Source organism: Mytilus trossulus, chromosome 9 (genome assembly GCF_036588685.1).
Source record: "Mytilus trossulus isolate FHL-02 chromosome 9, PNRI_Mtr1.1.1.hap1, whole genome shotgun sequence".
Lineage (NCBI taxonomy): Eukaryota > Metazoa > Mollusca > Bivalvia > Mytilida > Mytilidae > Mytilus > Mytilus trossulus.
This window is the reverse complement of record NC_086381.1, coordinates 27,773,948-27,794,696: the sequence shown is the minus strand read 5'-3', so window position 1 is coordinate 27,794,696 and position 20,749 is coordinate 27,773,948. Positions and strand designations below refer to the sequence as shown.

Here is a 20,749-nt window from a genome sequence, read left to right as displayed (position 1 = left end):
AGACTCTTTTTGGAAAATATTGGTGGCCCTTAAAAGGGCCGTTATTGTATAGAGTAAAGGTCAGTTTAAGCACGTTCTCCACGGATTCTGCGAGCCAACTGGATGTCTTTGGGCATGATGGTGACTCTCTTGGCGTGGATTGCACACAAGTTGGTGTCCTCGAAAAGACCAACGAGGTAAGCTTCACTGGCTTCCTGGAGGGCCATAACGGCAGAGCTCTGGAAACGTAGATCAGTCTTGAAGTCTTGAGCAATTTCACGAACTAATCTCTGGAAGGGGAGTTTCCTGATGAGGAGTTCAGTACTTTTCTGGTATCTTCTGATCTCACGAAGAGCGACTGTTCCTGGCCTGTATCTATGTGGCTTCTTTACTCCACCAGTGGCAGGTGCGCTCTTACGGGCGGCCTTGGTGGCAAGTTGTTTTCTTGGAGCTTTTCCTCCAGTGGATTTACGGGCGGTCTGCTTTGTACGAGCCATTGCGATATGTTCTCTGTGAAAATCTACGATTACACGACAGAATACTTTGAAACTTCGAATGTTAGTGTATTTGTGCTAGCCGCAATGTTTGCAAACACGACACTGATTGGCCTTTCGGGGTAATAAAACTCACGTTGATTGGTTGAAATCTCTGTATTATGATTGGACTGATCTGGAAGTTACTTTCACAGCTTTCGATCCCTTTTTGGACTGAAGCTAAAGATTGTTCACCCCAAGCTAACAATTGGCACAATTTGTTTCTATTCTGATAGTGTCAGCGAAAATTTGACATAAGACCAAAAAAAATAATAATCAAGAGTAATGCAGAACTTAATAATAATCTTTATTCAAATAATAAATAATTGTTTAATCAACAGTCTGACACGAAATTAATAATTGACAGGAAATGTAAATTAAAGAGCAAAATAGAAGAAGAAAAAGAGAAAAAAAAACATCATCCATCCATTTTCATCAATAGCCAGTGGTATAGAAATGCAGCCGTTTTCTTAGTGTGTGTAGCCAGTTTCTCGTATAGACATGCTTACTATAGTACACAATTGTCACTCGTCTCAGTGTCTTAAAACAAAGAGAACACTTTTTATCCTCTCTATAGTCTTTGTGTTCTCTCTAGCTATACAGTGTCTGTATTCTCTAGTCTCTGTATCATGTAAAGCCATGATATTCTCTATATAGTATACTGCACGCATACTGGGAAACTTGCACATTGTTGAAGTATTCTTTATTGTTTATATACGAATTTTGCAAATACAAAGGATTTGAGCTAAAAAATAATCTACACAACTATAAACATACGCATAAGTACTTTGTATAGGAATACAAAATATATATTATATATCTAAGAGAATGTGACAGCAGAAGAGGAAGAAAAGAATTCACATAGATCACAGTTAGACAGACAACGAACGAACGAACGAACGAACGAACGAACGAACGAACGAACGAACGAACGAACGAATATATATTATATAAAAATAAGGTCATAGATTGTAATGTGTGTGCTTATATAGTATAATATATAGGACTGCAACTAAATTTACACCAAAAATATATGCAATATTGACCACTAACAACTATGAGTTTTTCTTCCTCTCGTGCTTGCGCATTTTCATCGAATCTACGTTTATATATAGTTGTTTATTTTCTTGGACTTTTATAGGGGAAAAAAAGAAACTCGTACTGTTCTTCATTTTTTTTCCACATCAAATATTGTTATATATATAATAAGAAAGTAGACATCTGTATGCTGTTTATAAAGAAAAGGAAAAATAAAGAGATAAAGACAAGAGAAATGGAGGGAGTGAGCTATGTTTGAGATTGCACAACAAAGTCAGATTCTTTTTGAAAAATGTTGGTGGCCCTGAAAAGGGCCGTTGTAAGTGAAGTTTCTGTAGTGTTGACTTTACTTGGCAGCTTTCTGTGTCTTCTTTGGCAGAAGTACAGCCTGGATGTTTGGTAAAACACCACCTTGTGCAATGGTTACACCAGAGAGAAGTTTGTTCAATTCTTCGTCGTTTCTGATGGCCAACTGGAGATGACGGGGGATGATTCTGCTCTTCTTGTTGTCACGGGCAGCATTTCCTGCCAACTCCAAAACCTCAGCTGCTAAGTATTCCAAGACAGCGGCAAGGTAGACTGGTGCTCCGGCACCAACTCTCTCGGCGTAGTTTCCTTTCCTCAAAAGTCTGTGGATACGACCTACTGGGAACTGAAGTCCGGCACGGGATGACCTAGACTTTGCCTTTGCTTTTGCTTTTCCTCCTTTTCCTCGTCCTGACATTTTGATTTAATACGTTGTTTGACTTGAACAAGTATAAACAATGATTACCCCGTTAGGTGGTATTTTACTATTTATACCCGCAAAACGGATTGAAAGATGTTTCAGTTCTAAACCAATCAAATCATCGCTTCTTCCAGGTAGTTAGGTTGAATGTTAGAAGGTGCTCTCTCCGAAGTTCGCGTTAAGTAAAAACTTTCAATCCGTTTTGCCGAGTATAAATAGAAATTTTTATTTACGGCCATCATTCACTGATTACATTTCAGAGAGTATACATCTGTCAAAAATGCCACCAAAAGTTGGAACCAAAGGAGCCAAAAAGGCCGTAACAAAGGCAAAGACTGCCAGACCCGGCGGTGACAAGAAAAGGAGGAGGAAGAGGAGAGAATCCTATGCCATCTACATCTACAAAGTCTTGAGACAGGTGCACCCAGACACTGGAGTATCCTCAAAGGCTATGTCTATCATGAACAGTTTTGTCAACGATATCTTTGAGAGAATCGCTGCAGAAGCTTCCCGTCTCGCTCACTACAACAAGAGATCTACCATCACATCTCGGGAGATCCAGACTGCAGTTCGTCTGCTCCTACCCGGTGAATTGGCCAAGCACGCTGTCAGTGAAGGTACCAAAGCCGTCACAAAGTACACCAGCAGCAAGTAAACAACGAGAAGTTTAACTTCACAAACGGCCCTTTTCAGGGCCACCAATATTTTTCAAAAAGAGTCTTATTATTGTTGTACATAACAAACTTCTAAATGAAGCTGTGTCCCACCCCAAAATGACAAATTTATTTATATCTGAATTCTGTCTTTTTGTCTTTCTTTCTTTCTTTCTTCTTTTCTCTTCTTTATTCTTCATTTTATTAGCCGATTTGAAAAAATATACATACACCAGAATTTAACCTTTTCACGGGTTATACATTTCTTCCCTCTTTTTTTGGGGGGGAGGGGGTCTAGAATCGAACTATACTTGAATATGTATTGAAACATTATATAAAAAAATATCACGAACAGATTAAATTCACACATACGTCGACAGAGAGAAAAAAGGGGGAGGGGGATTGTTTTAGGATATAAAAACAATATAACTAGAGTTTGACAATGGAGGAAAAATCAGCAATATATCTTTTACATAAAAGAATACATATGAAATAAAGAATAAAAATGTTATTTACATTCAAAAATCAGGAATCATATTGTATCCAAAGCCTTGCTGGTCTTTTTTTAATAGGCTTAAATAAAAATAGTGAAAAGAAATTAAAAAAAATAAACGAATAAAAGAAAAAGGAAAGTAAAGAAAGTTGGACAGGAGAAAGCTATGGTTTTCTTTTTAAGTACAACAAATGCAGATTCTTTTTGAAAAATGTTGGTGGCCCTGAAAAGGGCCGTTGTATTTGTATTTTTCAGCTGGCTGTTTAACCTCCGAATCCGTAAAGGGTACGGCCTTGACGTTTCAGGGCGTAGACAACATCCATGGCGGTGACAGTTTTCCTCTTTGCATGCTCAGTGTATGTGACAGCATCACGGATGACATTTTCCAAAAAGACTTTCAAGACACCACGTGTTTCTTCGTAGATAAGACCAGAGATACGTTTGACACCACCTCGTCTTGCTAAACGACGGATTGCTGGTTTGGTGATACCTTGGATATTATCACGCAACACCTTCCTGTGACGTTTGGCGCCTCCTTTACCTAGACCTTTTCCTCCTTTACCTCTTCCTGACATGTTGTTTGCTTTTTGAAGTTCGATAAAACGAATGACAACTATATCCAAATTATGCTATATATCTGATGAACGCGGCCCTAAAAGAAATACCACTGAATTTTTGATAGGTTGGACCTGATTGGTTGTTTTCGTCTAAATCGGGGAGGTAACTCTGTAGGAATTCTGTACACTTTCAATCCACTTCTCTGAAAATATGTGAAAATAAAATATTTCAAACTGTATACAAATAAAAATACAAAGATTATAAGAGATGGACCAAATAACTAATGATCTCCATCATCAATTAATACTTCTTATATTTTCCAATGTGAAAGAGATTTATTTCCTTTTACTTAAAATACAAGAACATATCACACTGCATACATAAGCAGGAGTTAACAATGTGCAATTGCAATATAAAAACAATTAGTTTAAAGAAAATCTTTTTATACAGTATTTTTCTTGTTCAAAAGATACAGTTTCAGAGATAGTCCACTGCAGCTCTGCAGACTTAAGAGAGTAAAAGCAAAACTAATCTACAGCATACCAGTCAGTTATTTAAGCATGGACAGATAGACTTGTAAATAAAAACAGGTGTGCATGATAATTTTTCTCAAAATCACCTTTACCAGTTTCAATAAAGATGTCCCGGGAAATTCACATTTCAAACATGTTATTATTACATGTATACAATCAATGCTCATCTTTTAACAACTAATTAGGAATCTTTCTAAATTTAGCAGCTACTTTATACATGTAGTCATAGGTTTTTGAAATGTACACAGTGCAGCCTCACTTTTTAAATACCACAATTGGTACATCATTGAATGAATGAATTATTGCGCCTTGTCTATTTTTCTCCACCAATGGGAAAAAAAGATTCATCCGCACACATGTTCACATCATTTATAAGGCACATAGAGCACCCAAAATAGATGCATTTTAAGCACAAAATAAAGGTATTCAAGAAAAAGTTCTTTCTGTAACACACAATTGATGGAGACAAAGTTTTCAATGAGAATTTAAGGTGGACTACTTGGACCCGTACCGAAAATATATTTCAGAAATATAAAATAATTGAATCTTCTCATGTTGTCACAGTAGAATACACAATATGAGTAAAAATTACATACAAAAAGCATCTAAAAAATAAGTGAGAAAATAAGACCGAGAAAAATGCAATTTAGAGAAAAATATAACCACAGAAATTAGAAAGAAATACATTTTAATAATTCTGTAATTAGAAGATGGATTGTATTGTTCTTGGAGTATGTTTTTTCTTACCTTTTTTTTTTTATTTAAATGTATACATGTATGTTAATTTTTTCAGGAGGGTATACCAGAAAATGTATAACATTCTTGTTTTTTCCCGAAGGATTTGGAAGAATTAGATAAATAAAAAATATGTATGTCTCTCTCTCTATTTATCCTTTTATTTATTTTCTTTGCATGTTTTGAAATAAGTTTCTCTATATTTTTCTCCTATCAATACAGTAACCTGACTTGTCTAATCTTAAGTGCAAAAAAAAAAGATAATAAGAAAGAAGAATAAAGAGAGATGTGGAGAGAAAGAAAAATAAAGAAAGATGTGGAGAGGGGGTTTCAGCTATTTTTGATTTTGATGTACAACATATTCAGACTCTTTTTGGAAAATATTGGTGGCCCTTAAAAGGGCCGTTATTGTATAGAGTAAAGGTCAGTTTAAGCACGTTCTCCACGGATTCTGCGAGCCAACTGGATGTCTTTGGGCATGATGGTGACTCTCTTGGCGTGGATTGCACACAAGTTGGTGTCCTCGAAAAGACCAACGAGGTAAGCTTCACTGGCTTCCTGGAGGGCCATAACGGCAGAGCTCTGGAAACGTAGATCAGTCTTGAAGTCTTGAGCAATTTCACGAACTAATCTCTGGAAGGGGAGTTTCCTGATGAGGAGTTCAGTACTTTTCTGGTATCTTCTGATCTCACGAAGAGCGACTGTTCCTGGCCTGTATCTATGTGGCTTCTTTACTCCACCAGTGGCAGGTGCGCTCTTACGGGCGGCCTTGGTGGCAAGTTGTTTTCTTGGAGCTTTTCCTCCAGTGGATTTACGGGCGGTCTGCTTTGTACGAGCCATTGCGATATGTTCTCTGTGAAAATCTACGATTACACGACAGAATACTTTGAAACTTCGAATGTTAGTGTATTTGTGCTAGCCGCAATGTTTGCAAACACGACACTGATTGGCCTTTCGGGGTAATAAAACTCACGTTGATTGGTTGAAATCTCTGTATTATGATTGGACTGATCTGGAAGTTACTTTCACAGCTTTCGATCCCTTTTTGGACTGAAGCTAAAGATTGTTCACCCCAAGCTAACAATTGGCACAATTTGTTTCTATTCTGATAGTGTCAGCGAAAATTTGACATAAGACCAAAAAAAATAATAATCAAGAGTAATGCAGAACTTAATAATAATCTTTATTCAAATAATAAATAATTGTTTAATCAACAGTCTGACACGAAATTAATAATTGACAGGAAATGTAAATTAAAGAGCAAAATAGAAGAAGAAAAAGAGAAAAAAAAACATCATCCATCCATTTTCATCAATAGCCAGTGGTATAGAAATGCAGCCGTTTTCTTAGTGTGTGTAGCCAGTTTCTCGTATAGACATGCTTACTATAGTACACAATTGTCACTCGTCTCAGTGTCTTAAAACAAAGAGAACACTTTTTATCCTCTCTATAGTCTTTGTGTTCTCTCTAGCTATACAGTGTCTGTATTCTCTAGTCTCTGTATCATGTAAAGCCATGATATTCTCTATATAGTATACTGCACGCATACTGGGAAACTTGCACATTGTTGAAGTATTCTTTATTGTTTATATACGAATTTTGCAAATACAAAGGATTTGAGCTAAAAAATAATCTACACAACTATAAACATACGCATAAGTACTTTGTATAGGAATACAAAATATATATTATATATCTAAGAGAATGTGACAGCAGAAGAGGAAGAAAAGAATTCACATAGATCACAGTTAGACAGACAACGAACGAACGAACGAACGAACGAACGAACGAACGAACGAACGAACGAACGAACGAATATATATTATATAAAAATAAGGTCATAGATTGTAATGTGTGTGCTTATATAGTATAATATATAGGACTGCAACTAAATTTACACCAAAAATATATGCAATATTGACCACTAACAACTATGAGTTTTTCTTCCTCTCGTGCTTGCGCATTTTCATCGAATCTACGTTTATATATAGTTGTTTATTTTCTTGGACTTTTATAGGGGAAAAAAAGAAACTCGTACTGTTCTTCATTTTTTTTCCACATCAAATATTGTTATATATATAATAAGAAAGTAGACATCTGTATGCTGTTTATAAAGAAAAGGAAAAATAAAGAGATAAAGACAAGAGAAATGGAGGGAGTGAGCTATGTTTGAGATTGCACAACAAAGTCAGATTCTTTTTGAAAAATGTTGGTGGCCCTGAAAAGGGCCGTTGTAAGTGAAGTTTCTGTAGTGTTGACTTTACTTGGCAGCTTTCTGTGTCTTCTTTGGCAGAAGTACAGCCTGGATGTTTGGTAAAACACCACCTTGTGCAATGGTTACACCAGAGAGAAGTTTGTTCAATTCTTCGTCGTTTCTGATGGCCAACTGGAGATGACGGGGGATGATTCTGCTCTTCTTGTTGTCACGGGCAGCATTTCCTGCCAACTCCAAAACCTCAGCTGCTAAGTATTCCAAGACAGCGGCAAGGTAGACTGGTGCTCCGGCACCAACTCTCTCGGCGTAGTTTCCTTTCCTCAAAAGTCTGTGGATACGACCTACTGGGAACTGAAGTCCGGCACGGGATGACCTAGACTTTGCCTTTGCTTTTGCTTTTCCTCCTTTTCCTCGTCCTGACATTTTGATTTAATACGTTGTTTGACTTGAACAAGTATAAACAATGATTACCCCGTTAGGTGGTATTTTACTATTTATACCCGCAAAACGGATTGAAAGATGTTTCAGTTCTAAACCAATCAAATCATCGCTTCTTCCAGGTAGTTAGGTTGAATGTTAGAAGGTGCTCTCTCCGAAGTTCGCGTTAAGTAAAAACTTTCAATCCGTTTTGCCGAGTATAAATAGAAATTTTTATTTACGGCCATCATTCACTGATTACATTTCAGAGAGTATACATCTGTCAAAAATGCCACCAAAAGTTGGAACCAAAGGAGCCAAAAAGGCCGTAACAAAGGCAAAGACTGCCAGACCCGGCGGTGACAAGAAAAGGAGGAGGAAGAGGAGAGAATCCTATGCCATCTACATCTACAAAGTCTTGAGACAGGTGCACCCAGACACTGGAGTATCCTCAAAGGCTATGTCTATCATGAACAGTTTTGTCAACGATATCTTTGAGAGAATCGCTGCAGAAGCTTCCCGTCTCGCTCACTACAACAAGAGATCTACCATCACATCTCGGGAGATCCAGACTGCAGTTCGTCTGCTCCTACCCGGTGAATTGGCCAAGCACGCTGTCAGTGAAGGTACCAAAGCCGTCACAAAGTACACCAGCAGCAAGTAAACAACGAGAAGTTTAACTTCACAAACGGCCCTTTTCAGGGCCACCAATATTTTTCAAAAAGAGTCTTATTATTGTTGTACATAACAAACTTCTAAATGAAGCTGTGTCCCACCCCAAAATGACAAATTTATTTATATCTGAATTCTGTCTTTTTGTCTTTCTTTCTTTCTTTCTTCTTTTCTCTTCTTTATTCTTCATTTTATTAGCCGATTTGAAAAAATATACATACACCAGAATTTAACCTTTTCACGGGTTATACATTTCTTCCCTCTTTTTTTGGGGGGGAGGGGGTCTAGAATCGAACTATACTTGAATATGTATTGAAACATTATATAAAAAAATATCACGAACAGATTAAATTCACACATACGTCGACAGAGAGAAAAAAGGGGGAGGGGGATTGTTTTAGGATATAAAAACAATATAACTAGAGTTTGACAATGGAGGAAAAATCAGCAATATATCTTTTACATAAAAGAATACATATGAAATAAAGAATAAAAATGTTATTTACATTCAAAAATCAGGAATCATATTGTATCCAAAGCCTTGCTGGTCTTTTTTTAATAGGCTTAAATAAAAATAGTGAAAAGAAATTAAAAAAAATAAACGAATAAAAGAAAAAGGAAAGTAAAGAAAGTTGGACAGGAGAAAGCTATGGTTTTCTTTTTAAGTACAACAAATGCAGATTCTTTTTGAAAAATGTTGGTGGCCCTGAAAAGGGCCGTTGTATTTGTATTTTTCAGCTGGCTGTTTAACCTCCGAATCCGTAAAGGGTACGGCCTTGACGTTTCAGGGCGTAGACAACATCCATGGCGGTGACAGTTTTCCTCTTTGCATGCTCAGTGTATGTGACAGCATCACGGATGACATTTTCCAAAAAGACTTTCAAGACACCACGTGTTTCTTCGTAGATAAGACCAGAGATACGTTTGACACCACCTCGTCTTGCTAAACGACGGATTGCTGGTTTGGTGATACCTTGGATATTATCACGCAACACCTTCCTGTGACGTTTGGCGCCTCCTTTACCTAGACCTTTTCCTCCTTTACCTCTTCCTGACATGTTGTTTGCTTTTTGAAGTTCGATAAAACGAATGACAACTATATCCAAATTATGCTATATATCTGATGAACGCGGCCCTAAAAGAAATACCACTGAATTTTTGATAGGTTGGACCTGATTGGTTGTTTTCGTCTAAATCGGGGAGGTAACTCTGTAGGAATTCTGTACACTTTCAATCCACTTCTCTGAAAATATGTGAAAATAAAATATTTCAAACTGTATACAAATAAAAATACAAAGATTATAAGAGATGGACCAAATAACTAATGATCTCCATCATCAATTAATACTTCTTATATTTTCCAATGTGAAAGAGATTTATTTCCTTTTACTTAAAATACAAGAACATATCACACTGCATACATAAGCAGGAGTTAACAATGTGCAATTGCAATATAAAAACAATTAGTTTAAAGAAAATCTTTTTATACAGTATTTTTCTTGTTCAAAAGATACAGTTTCAGAGATAGTCCACTGCAGCTCTGCAGACTTAAGAGAGTAAAAGCAAAACTAATCTACAGCATACCAGTCAGTTATTTAAGCATGGACAGATAGACTTGTAAATAAAAACAGGTGTGCATGATAATTTTTCTCAAAATCACCTTTACCAGTTTCAATAAAGATGTCCCGGGAAATTCACATTTCAAACATGTTATTATTACATGTATACAATCAATGCTCATCTTTTAACAACTAATTAGGAATCTTTCTAAATTTAGCAGCTACTTTATACATGTAGTCATAGGTTTTTGAAATGTACACAGTGCAGCCTCACTTTTTAAATACCACAATTGGTACATCATTGAATGAATGAATTATTGCGCCTTGTCTATTTTTCTCCACCAATGGGAAAAAAAGATTCATCCGCACACATGTTCACATCATTTATAAGGCACATAGAGCACCCAAAATAGATGCATTTTAAGCACAAAATAAAGGTATTCAAGAAAAAGTTCTTTCTGTAACACACAATTGATGGAGACAAAGTTTTCAATGAGAATTTAAGGTGGACTACTTGGACCCGTACCGAAAATATATTTCAGAAATATAAAATAATTGAATCTTCTCATGTTGTCACAGTAGAATACACAATATGAGTAAAAATTACATACAAAAAGCATCTAAAAAATAAGTGAGAAAATAAGACCGAGAAAAATGCAATTTAGAGAAAAATATAACCACAGAAATTAGAAAGAAATACATTTTAATAATTCTGTAATTAGAAGATGGATTGTATTGTTCTTGGAGTATGTTTTTTCTTACCTTTTTTTTTTTATTTAAATGTATACATGTATGTTAATTTTTTCAGGAGGGTATACCAGAAAATGTATAACATTCTTGTTTTTTCCCGAAGGATTTGGAAGAATTAGATAAATAAAAAATATGTATGTCTCTCTCTATTTATCCTTTTATTTATTTTCTTTGCATGTTTTGAAATAAGTTTCTCTATATTTTTCTCCTATCAATACAGTAACCTGACTTGTCTAATCTTAAGTGCAAAAAAAAAAGATAATAAGAAAGAAGAATAAAGAGAGATGTGGAGAGAAAGAAAAATAAAGAAAGATGTGGAGAGGGGGTTTCAGCTATTTTTGATTTTGATGTACAACATATTCAGACTCTTTTTGGAAAATATTGGTGGCCCTTAAAAGGGCCGTTATTGTATAGAGTAAAGGTCAGTTTAAGCACGTTCTCCACGGATTCTGCGAGCCAACTGGATGTCTTTGGGCATGATGGTGACTCTCTTGGCGTGGATTGCACACAAGTTGGTGTCCTCGAAAAGACCAACGAGGTAAGCTTCACTGGCTTCCTGGAGGGCCATAACGGCAGAGCTCTGGAAACGTAGATCAGTCTTGAAGTCTTGAGCAATTTCACGAACTAATCTCTGGAAGGGGAGTTTCCTGATGAGGAGTTCAGTACTTTTCTGGTATCTTCTGATCTCACGAAGAGCGACTGTTCCTGGCCTGTATCTATGTGGCTTCTTTACTCCACCAGTGGCAGGTGCGCTCTTACGGGCGGCCTTGGTGGCAAGTTGTTTTCTTGGAGCTTTTCCTCCAGTGGATTTACGGGCGGTCTGCTTTGTACGAGCCATTGCGATATGTTCTCTGTGAAAATCTACGATTACACGACAGAATACTTTGAAACTTCGAATGTTAGTGTATTTGTGCTAGCCGCAATGTTTGCAAACACGACACTGATTGGCCTTTCGGGGTAATAAAACTCACGTTGATTGGTTGAAATCTCTGTATTATGATTGGACTGATCTGGAAGTTACTTTCACAGCTTTCGATCCCTTTTTGGACTGAAGCTAAAGATTGTTCACCCCAAGCTAACAATTGGCACAATTTGTTTCTATTCTGATAGTGTCAGCGAAAATTTGACATAAGACCAAAAAAAATAATAATCAAGAGTAATGCAGAACTTAATAATAATCTTTATTCAAATAATAAATAATTGTTTAATCAACAGTCTGACACGAAATTAATAATTGACAGGAAATGTAAATTAAAGAGCAAAATAGAAGAAGAAAAAGAGAAAAAAAAACATCATCCATCCATTTTCATCAATAGCCAGTGGTATAGAAATGCAGCCGTTTTCTTAGTGTGTGTAGCCAGTTTCTCGTATAGACATGCTTACTATAGTACACAATTGTCACTCGTCTCAGTGTCTTAAAACAAAGAGAACACTTTTTATCCTCTCTATAGTCTTTGTGTTCTCTCTAGCTATACAGTGTCTGTATTCTCTAGTCTCTGTATCATGTAAAGCCATGATATTCTCTATATAGTATACTGCACGCATACTGGGAAACTTGCACATTGTTGAAGTATTCTTTATTGTTTATATACGAATTTTGCAAATACAAAGGATTTGAGCTAAAAAATAATCTACACAACTATAAACATACGCATAAGTACTTTGTATAGGAATACAAAATATATATTATATATCTAAGAGAATGTGACAGCAGAAGAGGAAGAAAAGAATTCACATAGATCACAGTTAGACAGACAACGAACGAACGAACGAACGAACGAACGAACGAACGAACGAACGAACGAACGAACGAATATATATTATATAAAAATAAGGTCATAGATTGTAATGTGTGTGCTTATATAGTATAATATATAGGACTGCAACTAAATTTACACCAAAAATATATGCAATATTGACCACTAACAACTATGAGTTTTTCTTCCTCTCGTGCTTGCGCATTTTCATCGAATCTACGTTTATATATAGTTGTTTATTTTCTTGGACTTTTATAGGGGAAAAAAAGAAACTCGTACTGTTCTTCATTTTTTTTCCACATCAAATATTGTTATATATATAATAAGAAAGTAGACATCTGTATGCTGTTTATAAAGAAAAGGAAAAATAAAGAGATAAAGACAAGAGAAATGGAGGGAGTGAGCTATGTTTGAGATTGCACAACAAAGTCAGATTCTTTTTGAAAAATGTTGGTGGCCCTGAAAAGGGCCGTTGTAAGTGAAGTTTCTGTAGTGTTGACTTTACTTGGCAGCTTTCTGTGTCTTCTTTGGCAGAAGTACAGCCTGGATGTTTGGTAAAACACCACCTTGTGCAATGGTTACACCAGAGAGAAGTTTGTTCAATTCTTCGTCGTTTCTGATGGCCAACTGGAGATGACGGGGGATGATTCTGCTCTTCTTGTTGTCACGGGCAGCATTTCCTGCCAACTCCAAAACCTCAGCTGCTAAGTATTCCAAGACAGCGGCAAGGTAGACTGGTGCTCCGGCACCAACTCTCTCGGCGTAGTTTCCTTTCCTCAAAAGTCTGTGGATACGACCTACTGGGAACTGAAGTCCGGCACGGGATGACCTAGACTTTGCCTTTGCTTTTGCTTTTCCTCCTTTTCCTCGTCCTGACATTTTGATTTAATACGTTGTTTGACTTGAACAAGTATAAACAATGATTACCCCGTTAGGTGGTATTTTACTATTTATACCCGCAAAACGGATTGAAAGATGTTTCAGTTCTAAACCAATCAAATCATCGCTTCTTCCAGGTAGTTAGGTTGAATGTTAGAAGGTGCTCTCTCCGAAGTTCGCGTTAAGTAAAAACTTTCAATCCGTTTTGCCGAGTATAAATAGAAATTTTTATTTACGGCCATCATTCACTGATTACATTTCAGAGAGTATACATCTGTCAAAAATGCCACCAAAAGTTGGAACCAAAGGAGCCAAAAAGGCCGTAACAAAGGCAAAGACTGCCAGACCCGGCGGTGACAAGAAAAGGAGGAGGAAGAGGAGAGAATCCTATGCCATCTACATCTACAAAGTCTTGAGACAGGTGCACCCAGACACTGGAGTATCCTCAAAGGCTATGTCTATCATGAACAGTTTTGTCAACGATATCTTTGAGAGAATCGCTGCAGAAGCTTCCCGTCTCGCTCACTACAACAAGAGATCTACCATCACATCTCGGGAGATCCAGACTGCAGTTCGTCTGCTCCTACCCGGTGAATTGGCCAAGCACGCTGTCAGTGAAGGTACCAAAGCCGTCACAAAGTACACCAGCAGCAAGTAAACAACGAGAAGTTTAACTTCACAAACGGCCCTTTTCAGGGCCACCAATATTTTTCAAAAAGAGTCTTATTATTGTTGTACATAACAAACTTCTAAATGAAGCTGTGTCCCACCCCAAAATGACAAATTTATTTATATCTGAATTCTGTCTTTTTGTCTTTCTTTCTTTCTTTCTTCTTTTCTCTTCTTTATTCTTCATTTTATTAGCCGATTTGAAAAAATATACATACACCAGAATTTAACCTTTTCACGGGTTATACATTTCTTCCCTCTTTTTTTGGGGGGGAGGGGGTCTAGAATCGAACTATACTTGAATATGTATTGAAACATTATATAAAAAAATATCACGAACAGATTAAATTCACACATACGTCGACAGAGAGAAAAAAGGGGGAGGGGGATTGTTTTAGGATATAAAAACAATATAACTAGAGTTTGACAATGGAGGAAAAATCAGCAATATATCTTTTACATAAAAGAATACATATGAAATAAAGAATAAAAATGTTATTTACATTCAAAAATCAGGAATCATATTGTATCCAAAGCCTTGCTGGTCTTTTTTTAATAGGCTTAAATAAAAATAGTGAAAAGAAATTAAAAAAAATAAACGAATAAAAGAAAAAGGAAAGTAAAGAAAGTTGGACAGGAGAAAGCTATGGTTTTCTTTTTAAGTACAACAAATGCAGATTCTTTTTGAAAAATGTTGGTGGCCCTGAAAAGGGCCGTTGTATTTGTATTTTTCAGCTGGCTGTTTAACCTCCGAATCCGTAAAGGGTACGGCCTTGACGTTTCAGGGCGTAGACAACATCCATGGCGGTGACAGTTTTCCTCTTTGCATGCTCAGTGTATGTGACAGCATCACGGATGACATTTTCCAAAAAGACTTTCAAGACACCACGTGTTTCTTCGTAGATAAGACCAGAGATACGTTTGACACCACCTCGTCTTGCTAAACGACGGATTGCTGGTTTGGTGATACCTTGGATATTATCACGCAACACCTTCCTGTGACGTTTGGCGCCTCCTTTACCTAGACCTTTTCCTCCTTTACCTCTTCCTGACATGTTGTTTGCTTTTTGAAGTTCGATAAAACGAATGACAACTATATCCAAATTATGCTATATATCTGATGAACGCGGCCCTAAAAGAAATACCACTGAATTTTTGATAGGTTGGACCTGATTGGTTGTTTTCGTCTAAATCGGGGAGGTAACTCTGTAGGAATTCTGTACACTTTCAATCCACTTCTCTGAAAATATGTGAAAATAAAATATTTCAAACTGTATACAAATAAAAATACAAAGATTATAAGAGATGGACCAAATAACTAATGATCTCCATCATCAATTAATACTTCTTATATTTTCCAATGTGAAAGAGATTTATTTCCTTTTACTTAAAATACAAGAACATATCACACTGCATACATAAGCAGGAGTTAACAATGTGCAATTGCAATATAAAAACAATTAGTTTAAAGAAAATCTTTTTATACAGTATTTTTCTTGTTCAAAAGATACAGTTTCAGAGATAGTCCACTGCAGCTCTGCAGACTTAAGAGAGTAAAAGCAAAACTAATCTACAGCATACCAGTCAGTTATTTAAGCATGGACAGATAGACTTGTAAATAAAAACAGGTGTGCATGATAATTTTTCTCAAAATCACCTTTACCAGTTTCAATAAAGATGTCCCGGGAAATTCACATTTCAAACATGTTATTATTACATGTATACAATCAATGCTCATCTTTTAACAACTAATTAGGAATCTTTCTAAATTTAGCAGCTACTTTATACATGTAGTCATAGGTTTTTGAAATGTACACAGTGCAGCCTCACTTTTTAAATACCACAATTGGTACATCATTGAATGAATGAATTATTGCGCCTTGTCTATTTTTCTCCACCAATGGGAAAAAAAGATTCATCCGCACACATGTTCACATCATTTATAAGGCACATAGAGCACCCAAAATAGATGCATTTTAAGCACAAAATAAAGGTATTCAAGAAAAAGTTCTTTCTGTAACACACAATTGATGGAGACAAAGTTTTCAATGAGAATTTAAGGTGGACTACTTGGACCCGTACCGAAAATATATTTCAGAAATATAAAATAATTGAATCTTCTCATGTTGTCACAGTAGAATACACAATATGAGTAAAAATTACATACAAAAAGCATCTAAAAAATAAGTGAGAAAATAAGACCGAGAAAAATGCAATTTAGAGAAAAATATAACCACAGAAATTAGAAAGAAATACATTTTAATAATTCTGTAATTAGAAGATGGATTGTATTGTTCTTGGAGTATGTTTTTTCTTACCTTTTTTTTTTTATTTAAATGTATACATGTATGTTAATTTTTTCAGGAGGGTATACCAGAAAATGTATAACATTCTTGTTTTTTCCCGAAGGATTTGGAAGAATTAGATAAATAAAAAATATGTATGTCTCTCTCTCTATTTATCCTTTTATTTATTTTCTTTGCATGTTTTGAAATAAGTTTCTCTATATTTTTCTCCTATCAATACAGTAACCTGACTTGTCTAATCTTAAGTGCAAAAAAAAAAGATAATAAGAAAGAAGAATAAAGAGAGATGTGGAGAGAAAGAAAAATAAAGAAAGATGTGGAGAGGGGGTTTCAGCTATTTTTGATTTTGATGTACAACATATTCAGACTCTTTTTGGAAAATATTGGTGGCCCTTAAAAGGGCCGTTATTGTATAGAGTAAAGGTCAGTTTAAGCACGTTCTCCACGGATTCTGCGAGCCAACTGGATGTCTTTGGGCATGATGGTGACTCTCTTGGCGTGGATTGCACACAAGTTGGTGTCCTCGAAAAGACCAACGAGGTAAGCTTCACTGGCTTCCTGGAGGGCCATAACGGCAGAGCTCTGGAAACGTAGATCAGTCTTGAAGTCTTGAGCAATTTCACGAACTAATCTCTGGAAGGGGAGTTTCCTGATGAGGAGTTCAGTACTTTTCTGGTATCTTCTGATCTCACGAAGAGCGACTGTTCCTGGCCTGTATCTATGTGGCTTCTTTACTCCACCAGTGGCAGGTGCGCTCTTACGGGCGGCCTTGGTGGCAAGTTGTTTTCTTGGAGCTTTTCCTCCAGTGGATTTACGGGCGGTCTGCTTTGTACGAGCCATTGCGATATGTTCTCTGTGAAAATCTACGATTACACGACAGAATACTTTGAAACTTCGAATGTTAGTGTATTTGTGCTAGCCGCAATGTTTGCAAACACGACACTGATTGGCCTTTCGGGGTAATAAAACTCACGTTGATTGGTTGAAATCTCTGTATTATGATTGGACTGATCTGGAAGTTACTTTCACAGCTTTCGATCCCTTTTTGGACTGAAGCTAAAGATTGTTCACCCCAAGCTAACAATTGGCACAATTTGTTTCTATTCTGATAGTGTCAGCGAAAATTTGACATAAGACCAAAAAAAATAATAATCAAGAGTAATGCAGAACTTAATAATAATCTTTATTCAAATAATAAATAATTGTTTAATCAACAGTCTGACACGAAATTAATAATTGACAGGAAATGTAAATTAAAGAGCAAAATAGAAGAAGAAAAAGAGAAAAAAAAACATCATCCATCCATTTTCATCAATAGCCAGTGGTATAGAAATGCAGCCGTTTTCTTAGTGTGTGTAGCCAGTTTCTCGTATAGACATGCTTACTATAGTACACAATTGTCACTCGTCTCAGTGTCTTAAAACAAAGAGAACACTTTTTATCCTCTCTATAGTCTTTGTGTTCTCTCTAGCTATACAGTGTCTGTATTCTCTAGTCTCTGTATCATGTAAAGCCATGATATTCTCTATATAGTATACTGCACGCATACTGGGAAACTTGCACATTGTTGAAGTATTCTTTATTGTTTATATACGAATTTTGCAAATACAAAGGATTTGAGCTAAAAAATAATCTACACAACTATAAACATACGCATAAGTACTTTGTATAGGAATACAAAATATATATTATATATCTAAGAGAATGTGACAGCAGAAGAGGAAGAAAAGAATTCACATAGATCACAGTTAGACAGACAACGAACGAACGAACGAACGAACGAACGAACGAACGAACGAACGAACGAACGAACGAATATATATTATATAAAAATAAGGTCATAGATTGTAATGTGTGTGCTTATATAGTATAATATATAGGACTGCAACTAAATTTACACCAAAAATATATGCAATATTGACCACTAACAACTATGAGTTTTTCTTCCTCTCGTGCTTGCGCATTTTCATCGAATCTACGTTTATATATAGTTGTTTATTTTCTTGGACTTTTATAGGGGAAAAAAAGAAACTCGTACTGTTCTTCATTTTTTTTCCACATCAAATATTGTTATATATATAATAAGAAAGTAGACATCTGTATGCTGTTTATAAAGAAAAGGAAAAATAAAGAGATAAAGACAAGAGAAATGGAGGGAGTGAGCTATGTTTGAGATTGCACAACAAAGTCAGATTCTTTTTGAAAAATGTTGGTGGCCCTGAAAAGGGCCGTTGTAAGTGAAGTTTCTGTAGTGTTGACTTTACTTGGCAGCTTTCTGTGTCTTCTTTGGCAGAAGTACAGCCTGGATGTTTGGTAAAACACCACCTTGTGCAATGGTTACACCAGAGAGAAGTTTGTTCAATTCTTCGTCGTTTCTGATGGCCAACTGGAGATGACGGGGGATGATTCTGCTCTTCTTGTTGTCACGGGCAGCATTTCCTGCCAACTCCAAAACCTCAGCTGCTAAGTATTCCAAGACAGCGGCAAGGTAGACTGGTGCTCCGGCACCAACTCTCTCGGCGTAGTTTCCTTTCCTCAAAAGTCTGTGGATACGACCTACTGGGAACTGAAGTCCGGCACGGGATGACCTAGACTTTGCCTTTGCTTTTGCTTTTCCTCCTTTTCCTCGTCCTGACATTTTGATTTAATACGTTGTTTGACTTGAACAAGTATAAACAATGATTACCCCGTTAGGTGGTATTTTACTATTTATACCCGCAAAACGGATTGAAAGATGTTTCAGTTCTAAACCAATCAAATCATCGCTTCTTCCAGGTAGTTAGGTTGAATGTTAGAAGGTGCTCTCTCCGAAGTTCGCGTTAAGTAAAAACTTTCAATCCGTTTTGCCGAGTATAAATAGAAATTTTTATTTACGGCCATCATTCACTGATTACATTTCAGAGAGTATACATCTGTCAAAAATGCCACCAAAAGTTGGAACCAAAGGAGCCAAAAAGGCCGTAACAAAGGCAAAGACTGCCAGACCCGGCGGTGACAAGAAAAGGAGGAGGAAGAGGAGAGAATCCTATGCCATCTACATCTACAAAGTCTTGAGACAGGTGCACCCAGACACTGGAGTATCCTCAAAGGCTATGTCTATCATGAACAGTTTTGTCAACGATATCTTTGAGAGAATCGCTGCAGAAGCTTCCCGTCTCGCTCACTACAACAAGAGATCTACCATCACATCTCGGGAGATCCAGACTGCAGTTCGTCTGCTCCTACCCGGTGAATTGGCCAAGCACGCTGTCAGTGAAGGTACCAAAGCCGTCACAAAGTACACCAGCAGCAAGTAAACAACGAGAAGTTTAACTTCACAAACGGCCCTTTTCAGGGCCACCAATATTTTTCAAAAAGAGTCTTATTATTGTTGTACATAACAAACTTCTAAATGAAGCTGTGTCCCACCCCAAAATGACAAATTTATTTATATCTGAATTCTGTCTTTTTGTCTTTCTTTCTTTCTTTCTTCTTTTCTCTTCTTTATTCTTCATTTTATTAGCCGATTTGAAAAAATATACATACACCAGAATTTAACCTTTTCACGGGTTATACATTTCTTCCCTCTTTTTTTGGGGGGGAGGGGGTCTAGAATCGAACTATACTTGAATATGTATTGAAACATTATATAAAAAAATATCACGAACAGATTAAATTCACACATACGTCGACAGAGAGAAAAAAGGGGGAGGGGGATTGTTTTAGGATATAAAAACAATATAACTAGAGTTTGACAATGGAGGAAAAATCAGCAATATATCTTTTACATAAAAGAATACATATGAAATAAAGAATAAAAATGTTATTTACATTCAAAAATCAGGAATCATATTGTATCCAAAGCCTTGCTGGTCTTTTTTTAATAGGCTTAAATAAAAATAGTGAAAAGAAATTAAAAAAAATAAACGAATAAAAGAAAAAGGAAAGTAAAGAAAGTTGGACAGGAGAAAGCTATGGTTTTCTTTTTAAGTACAACAAATGCAGATTCTTTTTGAAAAATGTTGGTGGCCCTGAAAAGGGCCGTTGTATTTGTATTTTTCAGCTGGCTGTTTAACCTCCGAATCCGTAAAGGGTACGGCCTTGACGTTTCAGGGCGTAGACAACATCCATGGCGGTGACAGTTTTCCTCTTTGCATGCTCAGTGTATGTGACAGCATCACGGATGACATTTTCCAAAAAGACTTTCAAGACACCACGTGTTTCTTCGTAGATAAGACCAGAGATACGTTTGACACCACCTCGTCTTGCTAAACGACGGATTGCTGGTTTGGTGATA

General features: G+C 36.4%; 12 protein-coding genes across 12 annotated transcripts; 4 read left to right on the top strand and 8 right to left on the bottom strand.

The window, feature by feature from the left end:
• Positions 1–65: 65 nt before the first annotated feature.
• Positions 66–476, bottom strand: LOC134684452 (histone H3). The gene has a single exon (XM_063543736.1). It carries the CDS (start codon positions 474–476, stop codon positions 66–68), a length of 411 nt encoding a protein of 136 aa, XP_063399806.1.
• Positions 477–1,896: 1,420 nt separating this feature from the next.
• LOC134684451 (histone H2A) lies at positions 1,897–2,274 on the bottom strand. Its single transcript, XM_063543734.1, has one exon. It carries the CDS (start codon positions 2,272–2,274, stop codon positions 1,897–1,899), a length of 378 nt encoding a protein of 125 aa, XP_063399804.1.
• A 283-nt stretch (positions 2,275–2,557) lies between these two features.
• LOC134684450 (histone H2B-like) lies at positions 2,558–2,932 on the top strand. Its single transcript, XM_063543733.1, has one exon. It carries the CDS (start codon positions 2,558–2,560, stop codon positions 2,930–2,932), a length of 375 nt encoding a protein of 124 aa, XP_063399803.1.
• A 754-nt stretch (positions 2,933–3,686) lies between these two features.
• Positions 3,687–9,611, bottom strand: LOC134684449 (uncharacterized). Its single transcript, XM_063543732.1, has 4 exons — positions 9,305–9,611; positions 7,549–7,880; positions 5,687–6,164; positions 3,687–4,006 (listed from the first exon to the last, which is right to left on the bottom strand). The coding sequence occupies exons 1-4, from the start codon at positions 9,609–9,611 to the stop codon at positions 3,687–3,689; spliced, it is 1,437 nt and encodes a 478-aa protein (XP_063399802.1).
• Positions 8,171–8,545, top strand: LOC134685491 (histone H2B-like). Its single transcript, XM_063545248.1, has one exon. It carries the CDS (start codon positions 8,171–8,173, stop codon positions 8,543–8,545), a length of 375 nt encoding a protein of 124 aa, XP_063401318.1.
• Positions 9,612–11,289: 1,678 nt separating the features above from the next.
• Positions 11,290–11,700, bottom strand: LOC134684447 (histone H3). Its single transcript, XM_063543731.1, has one exon. It carries the CDS (start codon positions 11,698–11,700, stop codon positions 11,290–11,292), a length of 411 nt encoding a protein of 136 aa, XP_063399801.1.
• Positions 11,701–13,120: 1,420 nt separating this feature from the next.
• Positions 13,121–13,498, bottom strand: LOC134684446 (histone H2A). Its single transcript, XM_063543730.1, has one exon. It carries the CDS (start codon positions 13,496–13,498, stop codon positions 13,121–13,123), a length of 378 nt encoding a protein of 125 aa, XP_063399800.1.
• A 283-nt stretch (positions 13,499–13,781) lies between these two features.
• LOC134685490 (histone H2B-like) lies at positions 13,782–14,156 on the top strand. Its single transcript, XM_063545247.1, has one exon. It carries the CDS (start codon positions 13,782–13,784, stop codon positions 14,154–14,156), a length of 375 nt encoding a protein of 124 aa, XP_063401317.1.
• Positions 14,157–14,910: 754 nt separating this feature from the next.
• LOC134685494 (histone H4) lies at positions 14,911–15,222 on the bottom strand. The gene has a single exon (XM_063545252.1). It carries the CDS (start codon positions 15,220–15,222, stop codon positions 14,911–14,913), a length of 312 nt encoding a protein of 103 aa, XP_063401322.1.
• Positions 15,223–16,902: 1,680 nt separating this feature from the next.
• LOC134685485 (histone H3) lies at positions 16,903–17,386 on the bottom strand. Its single transcript, XM_063545243.1, has one exon. The coding sequence runs from the start codon at positions 17,311–17,313 to the stop codon at positions 16,903–16,905; it is 411 nt and encodes a 136-aa protein (XP_063401313.1). The 5' UTR covers positions 17,314–17,386.
• A 1,347-nt stretch (positions 17,387–18,733) lies between these two features.
• On the bottom strand, positions 18,734–19,111 carry LOC134684445 (histone H2A). Its single transcript, XM_063543729.1, has one exon. The coding sequence runs from the start codon at positions 19,109–19,111 to the stop codon at positions 18,734–18,736; it is 378 nt and encodes a 125-aa protein (XP_063399799.1).
• Positions 19,112–19,394: 283 nt separating this feature from the next.
• LOC134685489 (histone H2B-like) lies at positions 19,395–19,769 on the top strand. Its single transcript, XM_063545246.1, has one exon. The coding sequence runs from the start codon at positions 19,395–19,397 to the stop codon at positions 19,767–19,769; it is 375 nt and encodes a 124-aa protein (XP_063401316.1).
• Positions 19,770–20,749: the final 980 nt, after the last annotated feature.